Consider the following 18447-nt stretch of genomic DNA (forward strand, 5'->3'; position numbering starts at 1 on the left):
CAGTAGCGGCGGCTGGGGGCGGTGAGTGCGGCGTGGGGCTGCCCCTCCCCGGAGGCGGCGGGGGCGGCCGTGGCCGCGCCGCACCGCACCGCGCGGGCGGCCATGGAGCGAGCCTAGGGCCCTGCAGGTGAGCGGCGTGGGGGCGGGGGAGGGCGCGCGACCCCCGCCCCTGGCGAGGCGAGGCGAGGCGGGAAAGTGCGGGCCGGCCCGCGGGCGGGGCGCGGTGCGTGGCGCTCGCCGGGCGGGGGCCGTCTGAGGGCGGGGCGCCTCCCTGAGGGGCTGGGCACCGGTGCCCTGAGCGGTCCCCGAGCGGTGGCTGCCTTAGAGACCGGCCCGGGACGGGCGCTCCGCCTCGTTGGCCCTGAGCGGGCTCCCGCCGGTCGTAAAAGCGGCTGAAGAGACGCGGCCGAGGCCGCCGCCTCCTCGGCCCGCCTGAGGCGCGGGCCTTACCTGGGGGCGCCTCGGGCAGCCGGGGGTCTGTTGAGTTGACCCACCCTTGCGCCCGGACGCCGTCCCCAGAGCCGACTGGCCCCGGTGCCGCCCTCGTGTCCCGCCGAGCGCCCGTTGCGGCGGCCGGGGGTGGGGGGATCGCGCGCCTGCGGGCCCACCTCGTGGCCGTGAGGCGCGAGTGACCTCCAGGCCCGAGCGGCAGGCAGGGTAACCGTGCCTAGGGATCCGCGGTCCCCTCGGGGTCGTGCACCCCGCGCTCGCAGTAGGGCACAACTTAAGGAAATGATACGGTTGTGCAAAGTGGGTTGCGCTTGAGATTTCATTTCCGGGTGCTGTAGCCCCCGCAATTAAAAGAGAACCGAAACGTTGCCATTGATCAACGTGAGCAGTTGTCAAGTTGCGTCCTTGATTGTTGGATCTGATAAGAGTTTCATTCTAATCAGGCTTCTGTTACCTGCATGTCTCCCGGATAGGACGAGAAACGGTAGAGGATGTTGGAGGGAAAGTGGAGGGGACAAGACATGATTGGTCATTAAGGATTTATTAGCCCTTGAAACGGCCATATCGTCGGTTGGAGGAGTGAGGATTTATAATTCTGGGAAATGAGAAAAGCTTGATACAGCGACTTGAGTCTGGGGCCAAGTGTCAGTATCATCCCCACCCTGCCAAGGTTTGATTTCTCACCTTGAAAAGAAGGAATAGGAATGAAGGATCTTTTAGCTTTCAAATGGCAGGACTTTATGTAAAACTGTAGCTATGATTACTGTTTACTAACAATTGCTATCCTCCTTGTGTTGTAAATTAATGCATAAATTTCATTGGGGTTATTTTAAATTGGGCTGGAGACCTCAGTGTAGTACAGTCCTTGAATTTATGCAGGACTCTTGAGCCAAGCCTTAAAGCACTTCTGCATATATTGTTATTTATCATCAAAACATACCCTTGAGAATCTGAGATACAGATGTTAAAGATGCTAAATTATTTGCCTAGCCTTCAGTTCAGTTCAGTCGCTCAGTCGTCTCCGACCCTTTGCGACCCCATGAATTGCAGCACGCCAGGCCTCCCTGTCCATCACCAACTCCCGGAGTTCACTCAGACTCACGTCCATCCAGTTGGTGAAGCCATCCAGCCATCTCATCCTTTGTGTGAGCCAGTCTAAGGTCGATTTATGTTAAATGAATAACTTTTGAAGTTTGTGAAGATGATGGACTTTGGCCCCTAGAACCATTCAGTGCAGTCAGTCAACTGGAGGTCCTTCCACCTTTGAAAGTGCTTGTCAAAAGAGAATTAAGAGGCACAGACAAGCAATTCAGTTTCTGCCTCACATTAAAGTGCAGTGATAGAAATGGCGGTAGAAGATGATCAGGAAATCTTGGAGCTTTCAGCTTTTTTTCAGTTTGGTAAAAATGTGACATTGGTTTGTCCTGTTTCTCTGGAACTAGTTAGGAAAATAGCCATAATTTAGTTAAAGAATGAAAATTGGAAAACATTCCCAGGTACTTTGAAATAGGAAACAAACAGATCACTGTTTCTATCATGTACTCCTTAATGTCACAGAGTTACTTTATGCTGAGTTGATAATTTCTTGACTTTTAGTCCATTCTCTTGATTTCTATTTGTAGACTCCAGTTCTTTCACACAGCGTTAAAGCTTCTGCTTTTTATCTTTTCTGAATTTTGAATTTCTAAATGAAATTTTCTGTTTCTTCTACTTGCAGGGCAGTCTTCAGCTTCCTTCACTTTGTGTGACCATCATTTTAATGGCATAAACCCTGAAGCCAGATGCTTCAACTCTTGAATTGATAACTTAAAAATAGCAGCCACAGTGGTGGTCTCTTGGTGATTGCTACAATCTCTTTATAGAATTAAGAGGCTGCTCTTTATTCTCTGGCCACAGTTGGAAACAGTAAAAAGGAGACTGTCTTTTGAAGCTGATGTCAGGCCACTTTGGGACTAAGTGCCAGGTAGTCTGGGGCTGAGAAGCATGGTTACAATGTGTTTAGTTGCTAAGTCATGTCTGACTCTTCTGCAGCTCCTTGGACTGTAGCTTGCCAGGCTCCTCTGTCCATGGGATTTTCCAGGCAAAAGTACTGTTGAGTGAGTTGCTGTTTCCTTCTCCAGGGAATCTTCCCGACCCAGGGATTGAACCTTTGTCTTCTGCTTTGGTGGGTGGATTCTTTACCACTGATCCATCTGGGTGGAAGCACAGTTATAATGAGGAACTGCAGTTTAGTGTTGTAGCGATAATGACTGATGTGCTTTGTTTTTTGTACCTAACAGTGTATAGTGCATAGTAGGTGTGGAGTAAATATTTGGTGGTTGAATGAATGAATGGAAAACAGTATGAGGGAGGAGGACACATCCTTGTGCGGATATTAAATTGTTTAGTTCCTCTTTACAAGGGGAAAAAAAAAAGCCAAGAAAATTGTTAGATTCATGTTGAAAGTAGTTCAGTTGAGATGGGTATCTGTAAAGGGTGTTACTTGCTGGAGCTGCCCTGAGATCTGATTGTGTGATTGGGTGGTGTTCTCGCCACCAGCAGCCTGGGTACAGCTTCATAGACTTGATCCTGCAGCCTGCTCTGACTCAGCTCACTAGCAGTTGGTCTGGTAGATACTATTTTTGCACTAGTGAAAGAACTCGAGCTCTTGGTGTTGACCATGCCAGTATCACTGACCCTGACTGTCCATCTTCTGGTCCTTCGTATTGGGGATGGGAGAGGGGATTTATCCTTACCTGAAGTGCTTGTCATCCCACACCTGTAAATCTCTCCCTCTTTTCCTTTCTTAAACTGCCTCTGTAATCCTCAAGGACTGAGGAATTCATTGGCACAGACCTCGGGTACTAAACAGAAGACCTTACTTTGCAACTGAAACCAGCTTTTGACCAACTTGTAACGTCAACTTGACTTACTAGAGCCATCTAGGAGAGAATGTAATACAAAGCTCTCACTTGTGATTTTGTTCATATCCAGAATCAGGAGAGGGAAGGCCCAGCTCTGGACATGGTCAGTCTAGGGGGTGTATCTGTCATACTAGTATGAGATATGAAATGAAGGCTGATGCAGAAAAGAGACACTGAGCTTTGGTGTGTGTGTTTGGGAGTCTACTTTCTGGCAAGGTGACTACCCTGTGGAGGGGATGGTGTTAATTTGGGTACATTTTGAAAGGAGGTCAAGGAATATGAAATTATGAATGTGGAACAAATCCAAGTACAGGGTGAGGCAGTGAAGTCTATCATTTCATCATTCTTTGCTCTGAAATGCTGACTTTCTGCTTTATGTATCTATACCAGCATGGGAATATGATATTACCAGCATGGGAATAGGATATTGTGTGCAAAAATCCTTTTTTGGCTATACTTTTTGTGCAGAATTTTTTACAATGTATTTTATGTTTCCTTTGCTTTTTAAACAATGTAGTTTAACCTTTGTTGATTTGAGATTATGGTTACAGACAGTAATCCTGCAGGGCTCGGAGGTGATTGACATATGTAGGTTGTTGGCCCCTTCCACTGTTTGAATTCTTTAATTTGCTTTCAGTAGTCAGTCTGTCTCTTCTTTCAGAGGTGAAAAAGCTATGCTTTTGCTGCTGTTAGTGTCCCTGCTGCCCTTTTAAAAATTTTTTGCAGCTTCTAATCTGTGGAGGAGCAACCCAGATAACTCTGCTTCCTGAAATTGAATGTAAAACAGCTAAATAAGCTTAGTGAGGGTCTGCCTGGCTTTTCTTTGTTAGTGGATGAACTTTGTGACCATTATTTTGGCTGCCCAAAGACCTTTCGTTCTCTTGTTTCTTATCGTTGCTTTAGATAGTGAATTTGCACTCTATACAGGTGCGTTTATGTCCCTGTAGTTCTTTCTGTATAAAAAAGAAAGTGATATGGAAATATCAGTGTTGGTTCTCATTTCAGAAAATATTGCCAGTAACACTTGAAAGCTTGGTTCCAGCCCTGTCGTGTATCGTTCTTGGACAATGTCTTGGACCATCTCCAATCTTCCTCTTAGCATTTCCAAATCATCTTTACTCCTAGTCCCAACCAACACCAGACACCAGCTTGGCAATATCAATGGCCATGAAAGGTGGAAGCAAGGTATATAGAAGGCAGCAGTTTAAAATTGAGTGTATAAAATTGGTATTAATATTTGATATTTCAACATTTTTACTGTATATTTGAATTCATTACAGGACTTAGTTTCCCTATATTGATTAAAAAAAGAGATCACCTTTAAACCAAAGAGCTGAAGAAATGCTTAAAACCATAAAGGTGTTTGCCTTCCTCACTCTTCACTCCTTTTATTCAGTAAGTGTTTATCTCATGTGTCCTGAACTGTACTAGCTTACTTCTAACTACAAAGAAAGTAAAATATCCCCTGTCCTTGAGGAACTCACAGTAGGGTAGAGGAGACAGGCTGCCAAAAAATATATGCGTGTATGTATGTGTGCACGTGTATTTATATTCATATATAGCAAGGGATCATGCCGGGAGCCATTCAGCCATAATTCAGCACAGACCTGCTTGGGCTTCCTATTTCTAAAGTGATCTGTAGCCTGTCAGCTTGACTGGCCCTAGAACATATGGTTAAAAGTGTGAGGTGTTTCTGTTGAATAAAGTTTACATACTTTTTCATATGTTCAACTTTTTACTGTTGAATGAAGTTTACATACCTTTTCAAGAATAGTAAAGATGAAAACATGAAATTTGAAGTAATTTTTTTTATTATTTGAAATTCTGTATTTCTACAGTATATAGTAATCACATTCTATATAGCCTTAAATGATTGTTAGATCTGATAATTGAGCAGTGAAATACCTAGAACTTAGGAAGGTTCATTATACTTGGCTCATTTGAAACAATGCAAATTCTTAGGCATTTCCACAAAGTTTCTAGATCAGTGAACATTGCCTGTGTTGGTTTTTTAGAGCAAATCTCACTAGCAATATGAGCTGAAAATTTTTTCTTCTCACTTTTCAAGAAAAATCATTAGAGGATTCCCCTGAATCAAGATTTAAATGGGACAGGTTGCAGGAATTGAATTTTTTTCAATGAGGGAGGAAACACTCTGTTGCCTGTTTCATTTTTACTCTCACACCCAGGAAGAAAGGCTGTCCTATGCTTCATTAATGTCTGGTGATCATTTTCTTCCTTCACAGGGAACTGTTAGAGGTTTTCACATAACACAAGTTTATATATGTGAATAAATATTTAAGTGGAAGTGAAAACAGTGAGGAATATATAACACTTGAACCGACTTGGACTGTGTAGAAGTTCGATTTTCTATACCCATAACTTAAGTTACTCCAGGGCTCATCTTAAAAGCTTTATTGTTCAGTCTCTTAGTCCTGTCTGACTCTTTGTAACTCCATGGACTGCAGCACGCCAGGCTTCCCAGTCTACCACCAACTCCCAGAACTTGCTCAAACTCATGTCCATTGAGTTGGTGATGCTATCTAACCATCTCAACCTCTTCCACCCTTTTCTATTGCCCTCAGTCTTTCCCAGCCTCAGGGTCTTTTCTAGTGAGTCAGCTCTTCGCATCAGGTGGTCAAAGTATTTGAGCTTCAACATCAGTCCTTCCAATGAATGTTCAGGGGTGATTTTCTTTATGATTGACTGGTTTGATCTCCTTGCTGTCCAAGGGACTCTCAAGAGTCTTTTCCAGCACCACAGTTCGAAAGCATCAATTCTTTACTGCTCAGCCTTCTTTATGGTCCAACTCTCACAGCCATGCTGCCGCTGCTGCTGCGTCGCTTCAGTCGTGTCCGACTCTGTGCGACCCCATAGACGGAAGCCCACCAGGCTCCGCCATCCCTGGGATTCTCCAGGCAAGAACACTGGAGTGGGTTGCCATTTTCTTCTCCAGTGCATGAAAGTGAAAAGTGAAAGTGAAGTTGCTCAGTCGTGTCTGACTCTTCGTGACCCCATGGACTGCAGCCTACCAGGCTTCTCCGTCCATGGGATTTTCCAGGCAAGAGTACTGGAGTGGGGTGCCATTGCCTTCTCCACTCACAGCCATACATGACTAGAAAAACCGTAGCTTTGACTGTACGGACCTTTGTCAGCAAAGTGATATCTCTACTTTTTAATGTGCTGTCTAGGTTTGTCGTAGCTTTCCTTCCAAGGAGCAGGTGTGTTTTAATTTCATGGCTGCTCTAGGACATGCAAAGCTGTCCCCTTTAAAACACAGATTTAATCTTCCAAACTGAAGAGCGTTGTGAAGGGCATTCTATTCAGCCATTTTCACGAAATAGAAAAAGTTCATGCTTCCCATCTGTTTCACTTATGTTGAATGTGGGAGAATTGAACTTTGTAGACAAGAGAAAAACATTGGCCTAAGGCTGGCCAGATTAGTGATGTAACCTCCTAGTCCTCTGCTTCACCTGGCATCCACTCTGACGATACCTACTTGCTTACAGTCATACCTACTCCTCAAATTTAGGGAAGTCTTCGGTTCAGAAATATAAGGTTACTAGAACTGTCGGTAATGCAACATACGTATTCAGCCCCAACTGTGTAAACCCAGGAGACGGCATAAACCAATGAGGGTTGTTTTCTTTGCATTCTTTCTTCTCAGGGAGTTATCTTTGGGTTTTTGGTATGGTGATAATGACCAACAAGCAACTACTGTGGGTTGTCCAAGCACTCGTTTTAGCACAACACACCTGGTAGTACCATTCATTTTTAACAATTCTGTGAGTCAGGTAATAGTGTTTGTATTTCATTTTTCATTTAAGGAAATGGAGGCCCAGGGAGGTTAGCAGAAAGAAGGTGAATTAAGAACCAATTTAAGTGCAAAGGAAAACTATATGTAGATACTGATTAATGATATTATTTGTTGCTAGGTTTTGTTTTAATTAAAGACTCCCAATTGAAGATGAAAAAGAATAATATTATGCTGCTGTAGGCGGTGGTGGCAGCACAGGAGTGGGCTGGTTTTCTGAGGATATAGAGATTTATTTAAGTAGTGAACACTTGATACCACTTAGTATTGGAGGGTTTGACTTCTTAAGCTAGAGGCTCACGATGCTAAGCAGAAAGATTTCTGAATGCCCTTTATTTTACTTATAAGAATTGTCACTAACCATCAGGAGAGACTGCATTTATTTCTAGGAGGCAGCTAATAATAATGTAGCAAAGTGCTCTAAGGTCACTACCAATTGAAAAAAAACAAAAGGGCAGTATATCAGACTCGTCCCAAGGTGAAAATATGCATTTTTATTTTATTTTGGTACTAAAGGGTTATAATTTTTGCTATTATTTATGCTCTGACCGAAATTTGAAGGTTAGAATTTATAACCTGGGTGTGTATAGTTCTGTGAGTGTGTGGGGTTAGCCTTAATTGCTCTAAAGTGTATAAATGGACTTTAGTAAATGATCCATTTGAGATGCTATTTTTTTCTTTTGTTACCTTTAAGAGACTTTATTAATCCAACTTTTATTTGTACTTAAATGGTTAATTAATATATCCCAGATGGTTGATATGGACAGAGTAGACATGAAAATGTTAGGTTTACAAATTACACTCAAATTAGTGGCTTAAGACTAAATGATTTATTTCTCCTATAGGCAGATCAGCTGGGCCCAGCTGATTGATTCTTCTCACACATGATATTGGCTGGAGTCACATGGCTGGCTGCATTTAGGTGAGACCTCAGCTGGAACTGGAATGCCCTAAATGGCTTCACTTATGTATCTGGCTCTCAGCTGGGGTGGCCAGAAGAACTAGGGGCTGACCAGGCCTCTCATCATTCAGTAGTCTAGCCTGACTGCTTTACATAGTAGCTTGGTCCCAAATGGAAGCTGCTAGGTCTCTTAAGACACCTAGCACTCAGCGACTTCCACAGCATTCTGTGATCAAAGCAAGTTACAAAGCCAATCCATATTCTAGGGAAGGAGAAATAGATTCCACTTCTTGATGGGAAGAATTGTTGGTTTCTGTCTTTGTAGACAGCCACCCAAAAACTCATAATTAAATTCAGGTCTTACCTGTTATGCTTACCAAACCTTCAGAGGTTTGCTGAAACCAGCAATGACCAAAGAAGTTTATGAAATTGTCCTTGAGATTTCCACTCAGGATGAAGGGCAAGGAGATTGTGTGAGTAAATATGATAATATGCTAGTTACATAATAAATCCTACCCCCTTCAGCATCTTTGTTAATCGCCCTCTGCGTGAAATGTTCATATTGAATGTTTTCCTTCTGGTACCTGACACTCACAAAATGTCTTGCACTCCCTTCATGTGGTAAGAACTTATTTGACCATTGAATTGAAAACACAAAAAACAAGGCTTACTGAAGCCTTTGTTTTTAGTTGCTTTGAACAGAAGTTGGGATTTCTTCTCTGTGACCTCAGGTGAAGTAGTGTGAGGTCTCCTGATTAAAGGGAGATTCAAGGTGGCACAGCTGCTAATGAGGTTTGGAACCTTGCTGGTGGCTTGTGGGAGCCACTGGTAAGGAAGTAAGTGTTGGAGCCAGGTCTTTTACATACATTGAATTTTATCACACACTGGCTTACAGAACTTTGCACCAGTGTGTATTTCTGTATATGCTCTTCCAGACATCAGTCAGATTCTTGAACAGAGGGATCTAGTCTTTATATTTATACTGTGACTTCACTTTTTTCTGTAAAACCTCTATTTCCTCTCCCAAAACAATTTACAATGTAGTCATAAGTTTATTCTTACAAAACACTTACTGTATATGTGGGAGTGTGTGTGTGTGTATGTGTGTAAGAAAGAAGAATGACATATCAGCTTCCATATCAAGCCTCATTTCACTGATAGAGCCTAGAGTGAAACCAGGGTTCAATGTGAAGATTTCTTATAAACGTCTTTCTTCCACAACTCCAGTCTGGGAATTTATGCCAGCTTTTAGTGTGAAGACCGCCATTAGCCCTGCCTTTTTTATATTGAACACTTTTTGTGTTATATTACTACCTTGAGTCTATTTGTTCTTTGAGGTAGGCTCTGTTCTGCATAACAGAAACATTAAAATAAATGACCATAATATAACTGGACAGTGTTACACTGTTGGAGGCATTTATATGAGGCAGTGCAGGCATAAAATAGAGCAGACAGACTCCTGAGAATGCAAGAGAAGTTTTCATGAATAATTTGGAATATACCCAGTGATGTTGCTTTCATTTCCTTAATATCTGAAATGGGGGATCCTCTTAGAAACCCGGTTTGCAGACGATATAGTATGCTGCCGTTTTAAAGAAGATAATACAGTATGGAAGCTCTGTCTTGGATACTCTCCCCTCTGAAGGATATAGGAGAGGAAGGGATCACTGTAAAGAGTAAAGGAGTCTACATCATTGGAGGAAGGAATCATTCTATATTGTGTATCTAATACCTTATCCTGGAAAGGAGTCTTGCAGACTCACAGGCTTTTTGTATAAATTCCACTAAAAACTCTATATTGTCAATTTCTTGAATATCTTTGTGCTTGCCCTGTAGGCTGAAGGAGTAGCAGCTTTCCAACTAAAAGAAAACCTCTTTCTGAGCTGTCAATATTTACTCAGAAAACGACTATCCTCCGAAACTACCAACTAAATTGAATAGTGTCAGTAGAGAAGTATATTGCCTAAAAATGGGTAGTTGATTAAAGATAGCCAAGTTCAGGTGCCAGGTGATACACACTCATTTGATACCAAATACAGTACCAAAGGAAATTAACAGCAGAGTCTCGAGATACTTGCAAAGCCTCATTTGCAGTGGTTTATTCGGTTTAAGGGAAAAAAGGCATCTGCCCTTACTATGCTACGTACTGTAGGGAGTGCAAAAGTAGCTAAGATCAGTAAGGAGTCAGAATTCTGAGAGGGGAATTAAGAACAATCTACAAGAAGACACTGGATATGGCAGAATGTAGTTAAGTACTGGCCCAAAGACAAGAGAGGTTACTGTAGTAAGGAGGGGCCTGAAATGGCTTTGAAGATGGCCCTTGAAAGCTAGATTAGGCTTAAAGAGGAGAAGATGGGAAGAAAAGATGAGAGCAAGAGAAATTTTGAGAGCGCTCCAGTGAGCAATGACACGTAGGGGACCGTCTTCACACTGTTTTGGCGGAAGCTGACGAGGAGGGAAGAGAGTGAGAGTGGTGCCTAGCAACATAGATTGGGCGACGCCATCATTGCTTTGCTAAGGGATTTATGGAACTCACAAATGGTGTGTGATTAGAAAAAGGATTTTGCTACATTATTCTGGATTGGAAGACCTGCAGGTCCAACAGGCTGTTCTTTCAGGGATTCAATAAAAGGTGCCCTCACTAAATGCAGTCAGTGGCTCTGGACATGCCAGGCAGTTGTTGAGAGCAGGGCCAAATTGCAGTCTTACTTGTTCTACCAGGATGTGGTGACTAATCACAAACGCGAAAACTTGTTCAGCCCCTTCAAACCTACCCTCACAGCTAACCTGCAGAGGTAAATAGTGAGGTGAGGTAGCAGTTGAACCCTTCAGTCACTTAATAGGAATTTCTTAGTTGAGTAGATGAAGTATTTGCAGCCCTGAACTGATGAGTGCGTTCTTCTGTGGCCCATCAAAAGGTAATGAGATTTCAGAACTTAAAAGCACACAGGCTCAGTTTGTTTTGTCTGAATTTTGGAACTACTCGAACTTCTCATTGCATTGGTGATTTAAAAAAAAAACAAAACCCCTCCCTGTCCCCAACCTTTGTGCTAAACATTTAGATATGATATGTGTATATAACATGAGGGAGGAATTTCTTCATTCTAAGTGAAATGAGCAGCATCATTAGAATCTCGTGTTAACTGGACTTTAGTCCTGAGGAGGGTTTTGTAGGACATGAAAGGCTGTTCAGCTGACCCCTTTATGCCAGAATAGCACCTCAGCTGGAGGCTGTTGCAGCTGGAGGGGCTAAGGAAAAGACTGCCGACACAGTGAGATTTCCACATTACATTTTACCACTGCAGCCAGAGATCTGTACTGTTGAACAGATAACTGAAGAATTTGTGTGGTTTGGGTCATGTTAGGACTAGCAAAAATCTCTGAAATCTGTTCTACTAGCCTTGCTGTTACCAGTAATCATAGGGAACTATTTTACTGAGTTTTACACCAAATTTGATACCATCACAATTACATTTTGGATACACTTGAATTGCCTGTGTTTCAGCTAATAGTGTTATGTACTCCCTGGGAGATGATGATGCAACGGAACAGGTGGCTGGAGATAATTAGAATTTGAATTTGACTCTCACTTTGCCATCTTCCTGAAAACGAAACGGGAGTGGTTAATCACCAAGAATAAACTGCATGTCAGCAAGCTCTCAGCAAGGCGCTGCCCTTAGAACACACTGCTGCTCTAGTAGACTATTTGGGGATGTGTTTCCAGCTGTTAATAGGGGAGCAGTCTCCGGTTTGGCTGGGAGTGGCTCAGCCTGAATTGTTTTCCCCATCTTTTGTATTGGTTTTATTTCTTCAATTAATAGTTTGAGTTGTTAAATGAATTGGAGAGTGAAGCAACACCCTGTTATCTTCTTGTCATCTTTGGCTTAGCCCAGCGCGGTGCTGCCTGTAGGCATACAGCAGAGCAAGCTTGTGCATGTTTTTAAAGGGCCCTTTGGAGTGGAAAGAGCCTGTCAGCATGCAAATGAGATTGAATTTTATGTTCTTGACACCTTGGCAAAAAAATCTTGTATTTGGAATCTTTCAGCTTGATAACTGGCCAGTGTGGTGGGCTCCCCACAGGAAGCACTTCTTTAGGTCTGTAGCATAAGTATCTTTGTTACGTGCCTGACCAGTCCAGATTTAGTCATGTTGCTATAGTACCAGGTTTCATTAATTTTCTGGTCATGTTCTCCTAATAGCCAGATGGTATAGGGATATGTTTTTCCTTTGCTTAATTTATCCAGATTTGATTATCCATATTTTACAGGATTTTTAATTTTGAAAAATAATTAGAAGACTGATAAGTAGAGATTCATGTCTGGGTGTTGTATTTCAGTATGTGAGCAGCAGATATGACATGTTTAGGCTTGCTGGGTATTTGAATTCAAAGAGGGAGTTATTACTCTCCTCTGTACCCTCTTTGGTGGAGAAGGAAATGGCAACCCACTCCAGTATTCTTGCCTGGAGAATCCCAGAGACAGAGGAGCCTGGTGGGGGGCTGTCTATGGGGTCACACAGAGTCGGACACGACTGAAGCGACTTAGCAGCAGCAGTAACAGTACCCTCTTTTTGGCATTTTTTAAGAGTTCTTGTCTTATAATATGTCGTAATACTTGTACTTGGAGACAGTAACTGGAAAGTTGCCAAATACTGGTGGTTTTGGATAATCAAAAGTCATTTATGGGTTTTGAAGGGTAAAATGAAAGTTAAGGAGTTATGCATATCTTAGTGTTTAACTTTTTTGTGCTTTTTCTCATTGTTTTGGTTTCTAAGAATTGGTGGCCATCCAAATGGCTCCAGAATGGCTCTGTACCCTATTAAAACAGGAGTATTTGCTTTTAAATTTTCAGTGTACCTGGTTCTTAACTGTTACATCCTTCCTTGGACCAGTTCATTCTAAATTATTGGATCTTCTCAGACATAGGATTAGTCCAGCTGAAAGAGTGAGCAATCTATTTGAGGCTTGTGAAAGATTCAGGAGTGGAAGGACAGAATTTCTGAATGAACTGTGCTTTATACTTGGGCTTGCAGGAATTGTGGGAGGCACCTCAGTGAAGAGATGGACCAGTGTGTATAATCATGGAGTCTCCTTGCTGACCATCACCACCTGCTCTCCTTGATAAGTGAGAGTGGTCGGGGAGAAGGAAAAGAGGTCAACATGAAGCTAAAGCAGCGAGTCGTGCTGTTAGCAATTCTCCTTGTCATCTTTATCTTCACCAAAGTTTTCCTGATTGACAACTTAGATACATCAGCTGCCAACCGGGAGGACCAGAGGGCCTTTCACCGAATGATGGCAGGCTTGCGGGTGGAGCTGGTGCCCAAGCTGGACCACACCTTGCAGTCTCCCTGGGAGATTGCAGCCCAGTGGGTGGTTCCCCGGGAAGTGTACCCTGAAGAGACACCAGAGCTGGGAGCAATCTTGCATGCCATGGCCACCAAGAAAATCATTAAAGCTGATGTGGGTTATAAAGGGACACAACTGAAAGCCTTACTGATACTTGAAGGAGGACAGAAAGTTGTCTTCAAACCTAAGCGGTAAGTCTTCATCTTGGAAGTTATCTGTGCTGTTTGGTTCTAACCTGGAATTTGTTTGAGTGCTCATCTCCCTCTCCTACTATTCTCTTCAGTAAAATGGGAGGCAGAGACTCGAAGGTCTCTGAAGTCTTTTCTAGCCCTTAATGTTCCATGTTTCTTTGAGTAAGGGAAACTTGCAGGAATATGTTTTGGTACCAAATTAGATTGAACACTTTACAGTGAAAGCTGTCCTTGATTTCTAAATTTATCAAGTACTATGTGCCAGATGTTAGAGGTACAAAATGAATTTTTTAGGAAATAAGCAACTTGTCACCATAAGTGTACAGTTAAAGACCAGATAACCATGTGTCAGAAATGCTGTGGAGTAGGAGTTACCCAGAGTTGGAGTGAGTTTTGGATGAGTAACTTAAGTCCTTTTTAGTGCTAAAGCTAAGATTCTTTCACTTGAGCTTTGGTTTTGTTTTAATTAATAGACTTTATTTTATTTTACTTTATTTTAGTAATTTTAGGTTTGCAGAAAAATCGAGGGGGAAGTATAGAGCGTTCCTATGTATGTCCTTCCTCCTCCTCCCCAGTCTCTTCTATAATTAACGTCTTCCATCAAATTAGTACCTTTGTTACAGTTGATGAGCCAATATGAATTTATTAACTAAAGTCCATAGTTAAAGTTTACTCTTTGTGCTGTATATTCTGTAAGTTTTAATAAACTTATAATGACAAGTATTCACCGTTACACCATCATAAAGGACAGCTTCCCTGACCTCTGAGTCCCCTGTGTTCTATCTATTCATTCTTCCCTTCCTCCCCCTGAGTCCCTGGCAACCACTAATCTCTTTAGTGTCTCCATGGTTTGCCTTTTCTAGAAGGTCATATAGCTGGAGTGATACCTTTTGTAACGTTTTCAGATTGGCTTCTCTCCATGTTTTTTAAGGTTCCTTTGTGTCTTTTTGTGGCTTGATGGCTCTTTTTTTTTTTTCCCTGAATAATATTCCATTGTGTAGATGTACCACAGTTTGTTTATTCATTCACCTACTGAAAGCTATCTTGATTGCTTCCAAGTTTTGGCAGTTGTGAGTAAAGCTTCTATAAACATTCATGTGCAGGTTTTTGTGTAGATAAGTTTTTAGCTCATTTGGGTAAATACCAAGGAGCATAGTTGCTGGACTATATGGTGAGAATATGTTTAATTTTGTAATAAACTACCAATCTGTCCTCCAAAGTGGTGGTTCCATTTTACATTCCCATCAGCTATGAGTGAGAGTTCTTGTTATTCCACATCCTCGTTAACGTTTGGTGTTGTCTGTGTTTTGGATTTTGGTCATTCTAATGTGTGTGTAGTAATACCTTGTTTCTTTTGCCTGTTTTAAGCAGAGAACTGAGCCATTTTAGTTGCCTCAGTCCAAATTTGAACTGGAGAAAGAGCTAGTTCATATACTATTAGACAGTAATCTCTTTGGACTTCTCTAAGGATCTACAGAGAGAATTTGTGTGGCAATTCTATAGTATAATTATTTTTTAAGTTTTCTGTGTGTATATGAATTTGAAATAGGTTAACGTGATGGTAATCTATATTCTTTTGACAGGAATTAGTTACCAGTGCATTTTCTCAAAATTTGTAAGGTCTGAAATTATCTATGGACTAAACATTTTTTTCATTCCTCAGTGGAGCTTTGGAGAGAATTATAACACATAACATGGGGTCTCTTGCTGGAGTGGGAGAAGAAACATGGGGTGATGATGTGCAGAAACTTACTGTGATCGGAGTAGTTGGCTCAGCTCTCTTCATGACCCAAATATCAGTAGATAATAGGCAGCCAGAGAGCTAGTATATTGGGATTCCAGAAATGGAAGGGATCTGCATTCGCCTGGAACTGGGAGGTATGGTGTGTGGAAGATGTGGAAATCAGGTAATGTGGGAAAAGCATGGTCACGTGGACCTTGAATCTAATTTCTGTTGCATGCAGACTGTTTGCCAGGTGTTACACTAAGTACTTTTTGTATGTTAATGCTTTTAGCCTTCATCACAACCATGGACAGTTATGGCGCTTATTTCCAGAACCAGAAACTGAGACATGGAAAGAGTAACTTGACAGGGTCAGCCTGCAGTAACTAATGGAGCTGGCATTTGGATCCGTCAGAGTGTGAGCAGCTGGTGTTCTGCCACACACATGCGAGCCTCTCACATTTGTTTGTCTTCCTGTAAGAGAGATGACATGGATCATCCATTTTCAAAAATTTGCTAGCTTCCTTTTGAAATGTGATCCTTGACCTCTTGATTTGTAGCCTGAGCCATCAGCAGCATAAGCAGACTGATAGAAAGAAAGCAAACTAAAAACAAGAATTAAGTTTGTGTAAAGAGATGAATTGCAGGCAGTTTGTGTTTAAATAAAAGGATACCCTGTTCATACCCACTGTTTATACACTGGGGAATTAAAGGTGAGATGGGGCAGCAGGAAGTGTTAGAAGGCAGATATTACTGACGGTGTGCAACGTTAGTGTTAGTTCAGGCGCTTTGCAGATAGGTCTGCAGTGTTCAGACAAGTTGTAATATAAATGGAGGGTGGAAGAGGCCAGACTGGTGAGAAGGGGAAGTGGCAGCAGATAAATGCATAAGCTAACGTTAGTCACTGATGCTTCATCTCGTATCTCTTACTACCACTGCAGTCTTCCCATTACTTTCCTCTTCCAGACCATCCTGAAAACTACTTTCATTCTTCTGCCAAATACCCATATCATCACTGTGCTCCCCAGCTTTAAAACATCCAGGAATTCCCATTATTCACCAGACAAAACCCAGCCTCCGCAGCCTAATGGCCAAGCCTCTTACAGCCTGGCCCTTCTCTCTATACTCAGCTCTTTATTCTTGTCAAGGCAGCCCCTTCATCCCCCATCATCTCCCAAATAGCCCTTGTCTATGCCCGGCTCCAGGGATGTTCCTCCCCAACCCCCTGCAAGCTGTCGAGGCCCCTGCAGTGGGTGGCAGCACCCTGCTCACTGCACATGCTGAGCTGGGCTGATGATACCTGCACTCTTGCAGGCTGGGGAACGTGGGTTCACATTTAAGTGCTTGTAGAAATTGCTCCAGTCCGAAAACACCCAGCAAATTGCTATTCTGACCCCAGGGGCCTCTGAGACTATTTAGTCCTAGTGTAAGTGCAAATTAATGTCCTTGTCACATTCTGATGTCCTTCACCAGGAGGATAGGAGTGATTTATCGGCAGTTACTGTATGAATTTCGTTGTTCTGCCAGTGACTTTAGATGGATCGCTCTGTTGAGAGGAGGATCTAAGTCCTTCCTGCTGAGTTGAGACGTGCACCTTTCTTTAACAGCCACTTGTGGTTCAGCATTTCTGGAGCCTGGTTGTCCATGTCCTCCTGTCAGAGATGGAAGATTTGTATAGTGCATGAAATATACAGGAATACAGTCCTGCCTTTATTTGCACATTTTGCCTTACATTATTATAAAAGTAATTTTGTTTTTTAATGTAGCTGTATCTTTTCTGGAAGTACATTGATTTTCATAGACAAAAACTACAGTTATGGTGGGAAAAGAACAAGCTGGCAAGGGCCCAGAGCTTGGGAGAAGTGAAGGATCATAGGAAGTGTTGAGAGGGACCTTGGTGATCAACTAGTCTAACTACTCATTTTACTTCTGGGAAAATGGAAATCCAGGGTTCTGACTTTCATGTTTCACAAAAACCAAAACATGAACTAAGGATTCAGACCTTTGGACTCCAGTGCAGTTCTTTCATTTGGTTCCTCTTCCTTTCCCATTTCCTTCCCTTCCTGTTTCTCCAGCCCACTCCCAAAGTTTCTGAATTTTTCTAGGGTTTTACATTTCATTCTGTGCAGACTTGCCATGTTCTGGAAAGTTCTCTAACATTTCACTGAAAGGAGTGGACTGCATATCACCACAGTCTTCCGTGGATCTGCTGGAGTCCTGAGAAATAAAGTATTCCAGGCCTGTCACCTGCAGCTGTAGTGGAGAGAGAAATGCTTGAATAGTGTCAGCTTTCGCTGCAGTCCTATTTAAAAACTGAGACTTTTCATTTGGAGGTAGCAGGTGTAATCCTAGGCAGCCTAAATGATGCTTTGACACCAGAAACAAAAAACACATATGAGTATATTGACCAGGCTAAGAAAAAACTGGTGTCCAGCCAGGTGTTGAGGCATGTCTGTCTCCTCACATAAATGTTTCATTGCTTTGACTTGAAAATGTGTTTTATGAACGTGGTTTCACTTTATATCCTGTGGTCATTTATGTTGAAGGTCGCTGCCTTGTCTAGTACTGTTTCCCACTCCCCATGGCCATTTCAGCATTGGAGACCCAAGTGACCTTAGTGGAGTGGCTCCTCTTCACATCATTCTCAACTTAACTTCTGTCTTGTAAAGCCTACTAGGTCTCCTTTTGATTCAGGAAATGCAAGTGAACAGTAGAAGTCATAGATGAATTGTGTTCAGTTCTTCCCATTAGCAAGTTTAAGTTGTATCTCTTTGTATAATTAGTAGAAAGAAATATGCCAGTTTTCATTATCCTTCATTTATGTCATGCATGTGATGTAAATCATCGGAGTGGAGTTTGAGATGAAAGACATCTTTGTTGTTGTTTAGTCGTTAAATCATGGCTGACTCTTTGCAACCCCATGGACTGCAGTGTGCCAGGCTCCCCTGTTCTTCACCGTCTCCTGGAGTTTGCTCAAATTCATGTCCATTGAGTCGGTGATGCTATCCAATCATCTCATCCTCTGTCGCCCCCTTCTCCTCCTGCCCTTAATCTTTCCCAGCATCAGGGTCTTTTCCAATGAGTCAGCTCTTTGCAAAGACATCTTAGAACTTGCTTTTTG

At 42.5% G+C, this 18447-nt stretch overlaps 1 protein-coding gene across 4 annotated transcripts in view; it reads left to right on the forward strand.

Moving 5' to 3' along the window:
• Positions 1–18447, forward strand: part of FAM20B (FAM20B glycosaminoglycan xylosylkinase) — a 43856-nt gene continuing 25409 nt past the window's right edge. For 2 of the 4 annotated variants that reach the window (XR_008715039.1, XM_055582793.1), the window contains exons 1-2: positions 1–127; positions 13100–13603. Coding sequence is in view for 3 of the 4 variants with exons in the window: in XM_055582793.1 (XP_055438768.1) it covers positions 13227–13603 (377 nt within the window). In the remaining variant the exon portion in view is untranslated. Of the gene's footprint in view, positions 128–893; positions 1121–2610; positions 4749–13099; positions 13604–18447 lie in introns of those variants that run through there. The other 2 variants (XM_055582794.1, XM_055582795.1) reach the window with 2 other exon arrangements.

Source organism: Bubalus kerabau, chromosome 5 (genome assembly GCF_029407905.1).
Source record: "Bubalus kerabau isolate K-KA32 ecotype Philippines breed swamp buffalo chromosome 5, PCC_UOA_SB_1v2, whole genome shotgun sequence".
Taxonomy (NCBI): Eukaryota; Metazoa; Chordata; class Mammalia; order Artiodactyla; family Bovidae; genus Bubalus; species Bubalus kerabau.